General features: G+C 43.9%; 1 protein-coding gene across 1 annotated transcript in view; it reads right to left on the bottom strand.

Moving 5' to 3' along the window:
* The window catches only part of LOC129858902 (contactin-associated protein-like 2), a 197,650-nt gene that overhangs the window by 179,316 nt on the left and 10,834 nt on the right, over positions 1-7,500 (bottom strand). The window contains exons 5-6 of the mRNA XM_055928132.1: positions 2,569-2,712; positions 2,045-2,303 (exon numbers count right to left, since the gene is read on the bottom strand). Of these exons, the coding sequence (XP_055784107.1) occupies positions 2,045-2,303; positions 2,569-2,712 (403 nt within the window). The remainder of the gene's footprint in view (positions 1-2,044; positions 2,304-2,568; positions 2,713-7,500) is intronic.

The raw sequence follows: 7,500 nt of genomic DNA, 5'->3' as shown, positions 1-7,500 counted from the left end.
GACCTGCAGACTGAACCCACGTGACTCTATGTGCTGCAGTGACCTGCAGACTGAACCCACGTGACTCCATGTGCTGCAGTGACCTGCAGACTGAACCCACGTGACTCTATGTGCTGCAGTGACCTGCAGACTGAACCCACGTGACTCCATGTGCTACAGTGACCTGCAGACTGAACCCACGTGACTCTATGTGCTGCAGTGACCTGCAGACTGAACCCACGTGACTCTATGTGCTGCAGTGACCTGCAGACTGAACCCACGTGACTCCATGTGCTACAGTGACCTGCAGACTGAACCCACGAGCGGAGAGATGACTCAAGTAGCGAAGTAAACTATAAAAATGTAACACACGGTGTATCACATTTAACAAACCAAACATTCAAGTACCATTATAGAAGGGAAAGTAAAAACCAAAACCAGTCCGGGCATCAATACCGGTATATCGTAAAATACGGTACCGCCCATCCCTATGTGTGTGTTGGCAAGGGAGGGAGAGAGGGAGATACATAATACATAACTGTTGTTATGCACACACCTAACCACACACACACGCACGCGCGCGCGCGCGCACGCACACACACACACACACACACACACACACACACACACACACACACACACACACACACACACACACGCACACGCACACGCACACGCACACGCACACACACGTGCACACACACGCACACACACACACGCACACACTGAAAAACATGCAGGATCAATGTGTAATGGAACAGAGAGAGAGAGAGAAAGAGAGAGATGTTGTCTATCAAAAATGGAAGTAAGAGGTTATGTGTCCTTGTTAACCTTGCAGTCTTGTGTTTCTAGCGTTTAGTTTGGAAGTATCTCAAGGCAGATGGGGGTATATTTTCTTGGAAAAAAACATATTTTCACACTTTACTGCGCAATCATGTAATTAGCGATCATCAGTGTCTCCTCCTTGACAACAGCATCAAAACAATGAGCGGCGTAACCACGACAACGACCTTGCTGTACCCGTCTGATTGTTGCTAATTAGTCATTAGCTGGTAGAGGCAATCATCATCGCTAATGAGATGGCAGGATAAGATATATACACAGATGTGTTTGATGGGTGGGTGGTTAGGTGTGTATGTGTCTGTGTTTGTGTGTGTGTGTGTGTGTGTGTGTGTGTGTGGTTACGTGTGTGTGTGTGATTAAGTGTGTGTGTGTGTGTGTGTCTGTGTCTGTGTCTGTGTGTGGTTAAGTGTGTCTGTGTGTGTGGTTAAGTGTGTGTGTGTGGTTAAGTGTGTTTGTGTGTGTGTTTGTGGTTAAGTGTGTGTGTGTGTGTGTGTGTGTGTGTGTGTGTGGATAAATATGTGTGTGTTGTTGGGTTCTAGATTGAAATACTTGCTATACTATACGTTAATGGTTACATGTGTGAGGAATGTATATGATGGGGTCAATGAAGGGTGGATACGAAGTATGGATCTGGAAAAGTTACTAAGTAAGGGAGAAGGCAATCACTTGGCTGTGGTCGCTGATAAGGTTGGATAGCTGTGAATTAGTGAGGAATGTGGGCCCAGGTCAGGTCAGACGAAGGGAGAAGGAACAGCTTTATTACACACGTCACTTAACTTCCTGCCTAGCAACACTGATGTAGTGTTGAGAGGTGTGAGCAGGAGACTCCGCCTACTGTGCTGGTGGAACCATGTCTTTGTCTTTTCAGCTGTTTGACCCAGTGGATGAATAAACTTGGTTTGAGCTTTGACTAGTTGTCCGTTAGTTTTTCACACTGTCAGAACTGAACAGTGTGTCTGGTTAAATTGATCCTGAGTGGCGCAGCGGTCTAAAGCATCTCAGTCCCTGGTTCGAATCCAGGCTGTATCACATACGGCCGTGATTGGGAGTCCCATAGGGCGGCGCACAATTGGCCTAGTGTCGTCCGGGTTTGGCCGAGGTAGGCCAGCATTGTAAATAAGAATTTGTTCTTAATTGACTTGACTAGTTAAATAAAGGTTAAATAAAAAATTAATGTGTGTGTGTGTGTGCGGTTCAGTGCGTGTGTTCCTGTCCCTCCTACCTGATGATATTGCTATCCTGGTGTTCTTCGTCTGCGTCACGTTGAAGTGAACTCCCATCTTCCCGTCGTCAAGGGCTATCTCAAGCGTTCCGTCGTCAAGGTTACTGAAGAGGAGGAGTCCGTTGGCGTTCCACGTGCGGAACTGGAATCTAAGTGATACTACATCCTGATTGGCTCTTCCTGGGAGCTGCAGGAAGCTGGTGGCGTTGAAGAAAACTGGGAAGGAGTGAGACTCCATGCAAGAGAATGACAGATTACGCTACGGAAAGAGAGAGAGAGAGAGAGAGAGAGAGAGAGAGAGAGAGAGAGAAAGGGAGGGAGGGGGATTCTTATCATTACTTGTGATTATCATTAGTTATCAAATAATTATTCATCAAATTATTTGTTTGCTTTGACAAATTCTTACATTCGACAAGGTAATTTGATAATATATTGTACAAAGAGAGAGACAGAGGCAGAAACAGAGTTAGATGGAGATGCAGAGAGAAACAGAGAGCTAGACAGTGACAGTGTGTGTAACTTACAAAGCTGGAGGTGTCTAGCTTCTTGCGTCGTGCCAGATCAGTGATGTTGTCTCCGTTGTAGTTGATGCTCTCCATACAGCCTCTGAAGTTCTTCATCCCCCCTCCCACTGGCTTCCCACTGTAGGGCATGCCACCAAAACTCAACTACAGTAGAGAGAGAGATGAGACAAAGAGAAATAGAGGGATAAAAAAACTAAGATAGAACAACATAAAAATCATTTTCTCATCTGCTAAGATGTCTTGGTGCTCCCTAAATGTTACTGCATGTGTCATCGTTAAGTGTGTGTACTGTGATGCTTCACTACTCATATTCATTAATTCATTAAAGCCAAGAATGTATAAGGGAATCCAGGCTTTAAACAGACACACCAAGGGAATCCAGGCTTTAAACAGACACACCAAGGGAAACCAGAATTTAAACACACAACAAGGGAATCCAGGCTTTAAACAGACACACCAAGGGAAACCAGGCTTTAAACAGACACAACAAGGGAATCCAGGCTTTAAACAGACACACCAAGGGAATCCAGGCTTTAAACAGACACACCAAGGGAAACCAGGCTTTAAACAGACACACCAAGGGCTAAGGAGATTGGCTGGGCAGTTCTGCACTGAGCAAAATCAGTCACGCTGTCGGGAATAACTCAGTTAGTTAACGATTTAACTACTGTACCAAGTAGCACATTATAGGCACGTGTATATGCATGCATGCACTCACCTAACGTAAACTCACTCACTTTCGTACATCGCCTTGGTCCGTACAATTGACCTTATTTTAGCGCCCCAAAAACGTAATACTTCCAGATCAACTGTAATGTCAATACCATTGTAAAGCACAATTTCTCCCCTTTCCAACAAAATCAATGACATGACCTCCACGCTGCCCGTTTCTGCGTAATTCAAGAAGGCAATGAGCTCCTTCGGGTCTTTTTAAAAATGACGGGTGGGGAAGCGAAACTAATGCGTGATAGTGAGATGGAGAGATGTCGTGTGGGAAAAATGCTTTTTTTCACTCGATCTGTCCAACTTATCACCATATCGCCTCTAAAATGTAAAAAAAAAACACTATAAAGAGTTTATATAATGTGTCATTACATAACTATTTGAAGGTTTGTGTCGAATTTGAATCGGGTTTTTAGGGCGGTGCTAAAGTGATCTTCAGAAGTAATCAGCGGCTTTGAAAGTAATGATCGCTCACAGTGATGACGCAAAAAATGACTAGGTATCCCCCCCTTAACCCCGTCACTGTCCATTTCTTGTTTTTAAAGGATGAGAGAAGTGCTACACCTGGTGGAGAGAGATTGTAAGACAGAAATAGTTGCTTTATGCGTGCTGTACGTTACGACATGACACGTCAAGATGTAACGGAGGGTCAGCTTTTTCAACTTTTCTCCAACACTATAGATCATTACCATGTCGATCAATGAATAGAAACGTAGTTCACACCCCAGATTTTGAAGTCAACATAGTCGATACAGTCCCATTAGTTTTCTTTGTAGCCCCGTTTGAATGTCGCGGTTGTGCAAATTTGTACAGAATGGGGTGAGTTTACGTTACACATACACACACATACAATCACTGTATTTTCGTATGATGTTTCTTGAGTATTTAAAAATCGATTTGGTGTTATAAGTGGTATTAGTGTGCGGTACTGTTTCATTGCATTAACATCCATCATTAATTGTATATTATAAGCAAGTTTTGTTTGAGCTGCTTTTGAAAGCAAAAGTCGAATTGACAACAGTATTGGTATTGTTGAATTCGATTTTCATAATAGCCAGCTAGGACTGATGGTTTGGTTCGCTGAACTAGCAAGTCTTTGTTTGGTTACCACGGCAACTACTGTTGCTATCTAGTTACGTCAGTGGATGCTGAACACATTTCTACTGGCAAATTAACACATTTCTAGTGGCAAATGTGTTAAATTATAGCCATGGTATGAAAGGGATAATCAACTCAGGGCTCTAGGCATTCTCTGGAACATAAAGCTGTGGAAAGTCAGTTTGACTCCACTAGCGCGTCGTGGAACACACCTTCTACATTGTTCATTATTTTCCACAGAACACACATCCCCTCGTTGATTATCCCTTACATAGACTGCATTCTGAAACTATTCAGACCAACTCACCTTTTCCACATTTTGTTACGCTACAGTCTTATTATAAAATTGACTACATAAAAAAATCCTCAGCAATCTACACACAATACCCCATACTGACAAACACAAACACGAGAACAGGTTTTTAGATTTTTTTGCAATTAAAAAACAAATTAAATACCTAATTACAGAAGTATTCAGACCCTATGAGACTTGAAATTGAGCTCAGGTGCATCCGGTTTCCATTGATCATCCTTGAGATGTTTCTACAACTTGATTGGAGTTCACTGATGGTACATTCAATTGATTGGACATGATTTGGAAAGGCACATAACTGTCTATATCAGGTCCCACAGTTGACAGTGCATGTCAGTGCAAAAACCAAGCCATGAGGTAGAAGGAATTGTCCGTAGAGGTCCGAGACCTAGGTTAGTCTGAGAGGTCTAGAGTTCCAGTGTAGAGATGGGAGAACCTTCCATCTCTGCAGCACTCCACTAATCAGGCATTTATGGCCGAGTGGCCAGATGGAAGCCACTCCTTAGTAAAAGGCACATGACAGCCCGCTTGGAGTTTGCCAAAAGACATCTAAAGGACTCTCAGACCATGAGAAACAAGTTTCTCATGCTGGATGAAACCAAGATTGAACGCTTTGCCCTGAATGCCAAGCGTCACGTCTGGAGGAAACCTGGCACCATCCCTACGGTGAAACATGGTGGTGGCAGCATCATGCTGTGGGGATATTTTTCAGCGGCGGGGACTGGGAGACTAGTCAGAATCAAGGGAAAGATGAACGGAGCAAAGTACAGAGAGATCCTTGATGAAAACCTGCTCCAGAGCGCTCAGGACCTCAGACTGGGGCGAAGGTTCACCTTCCAACAGGACAATGACCCTAAGCACACAGCCAAGGCAACGCAGGAGTGGCTTTGGGACAAGTCTCTGAATGTCCTTGAGTGGCCCAGCCAGAGCCCGGACTTGAACCCGATCGAACATCTCTGGAGATACCTGAAAATAGCTATGCAGCAACGTTCCTCATCCAACCTGTCAGCGCTTGAGAGGATCTGCAGAGAAGAATGGGAGAAACTCCCCAAAAACTTCCTAAATACAGGTGTGCCAAGCTTGTAGCGTCATACCCAAGAAGAATTGAGGCTGTAATCACTGCCAAAGGTGCTTCAACAAAGTACTGAGTAAAGGGTCTTAATACTTATGTAAATGTAATATTTCAGTTTATTTTATTTTTATTTTTATAAAAACAGTTTTTGCTTTGTTATTATGGGCTATTGTGTGTAGATTGATGAGGGGAAAAAAAAAAATATCCATTTTAGAATAAGGCTGTAACGTAACAAAATGTGGAAAAAGTGAAGAGGTCTGAATACTTTACGAATACACTGTATGGATTAGTCCTGATGAGTGTAACTCCACTATCTAATTTCTTCTGGTATCAAATCTAACAGCAAATACTGGCAATTATAGCTGACGTATGTAGGAAAAAGGAAAGATATATAAATATATATATTTATATATATATATATATAGAGAGAGAGAGAAAGATATATATATATATAGAGAGAGAACAATGGAGAGAGAGAGATGAAAAAAATAAGAAAATAGAATACTGTAGAAAGAAGAAGGGAAGAGAGAAAGCAGAAGAGAGGAGAGGAGACATGACACTGACAAGCGGAGGAGGGTGTTAATAGGGTGAGTCGGAGGTGAGACAAGGGAACTAGGGGGAGGAAGGGGGAGGGAGGTGAGTTGACGGCTGTGCTCTCAGGACAGAGTGTTAATTAGTGCTATACAATGCCTGTTATAGGTCTAGAGGGAGGGAGGGAGGGAAATACTGAGAGACACTTTGTAGAGGAATCTGAAGCAGTGGAACAATGCTGTGCGTGTGAATGCAAGTACACCGGAACAAATATCAAGTGTTTGTCCTATGTTTCATGAGCTGAAATAGAAAAGCTTATTTCTCTCAAATTTTGTTCACAAATGTGTTTACATCCCTGTTAGTGAGCATTGTTCCTTTGCCAAGATAATCCATCCAGCTGACAGGTGTGGCATATCAAGAGCAGGTGCACCTTGTGCTGGGGACAATAAAAGCCACTCTAAAATGTGCAGTTTTGTCACACAACACAATGTCACAAATGTCTCAAATTTTGAGGGAGCGTGCAATTGGCATGCTGACTGCAGGAATGTCCATCAGAGCTGTTGCCAGAGAATTGAATGTCAATTTCTCTACCATAAGCCGCCTCCAACGTTGTTTTAGAGAATTTGGCAGTACGTCCAACAGGCCTCACAACCGCAGGCCACGGTAGCCACGGTAACCACGCCAGCCCAGGACCTCCACATCTTCTTCACCTGCGGTATCGTGAGACCAGCCACCCGGACAGCTGATGAAACTGTGGGTTTGCACAACTGAAGAATTTCTGCACAAACTGTCAGAAACCGTATCAGGAAAGCTCCTCTGCGTGCTCATCGTCCTCATCAGGGTCTTGACCTGACTGCAGTTCAGCGTCGTAACCGACTTCAGTGGGGAAATGCTCACCTTCGATGGCCACTGGCACGCTGGAGAAGTGTGCTCTTCACCGATGAACCCCGGTTTCAGCTGTACCGGGCAGATGGTAGACAGGGTGTATGGCGTTGTGTGGACGAGCGGTTTGCTGATGTCAACGTTGTGAACAGAGTGGCATGTTGGCGGTAGGGTTATGGGCATAAGCTACAGACAACAAACACAGTTCCATTTTATGGATGGCAATTTGAATGCACAGACACACCGTACCGATCCTGAGGCCCATTGTCGTGCCATTCATCCACTATCACCTCATGTTTCAGCAGGACAATGT

Source organism: Salvelinus fontinalis, chromosome 7, assembly GCF_029448725.1.
Source record: "Salvelinus fontinalis isolate EN_2023a chromosome 7, ASM2944872v1, whole genome shotgun sequence".
NCBI classification, from domain to species: domain Eukaryota; kingdom Metazoa; phylum Chordata; class Actinopteri; order Salmoniformes; family Salmonidae; genus Salvelinus; species Salvelinus fontinalis.
The sequence above is the reverse complement of the archived record's forward strand: the minus strand, read 5'-3'. Positions and strand labels throughout refer to the sequence as shown.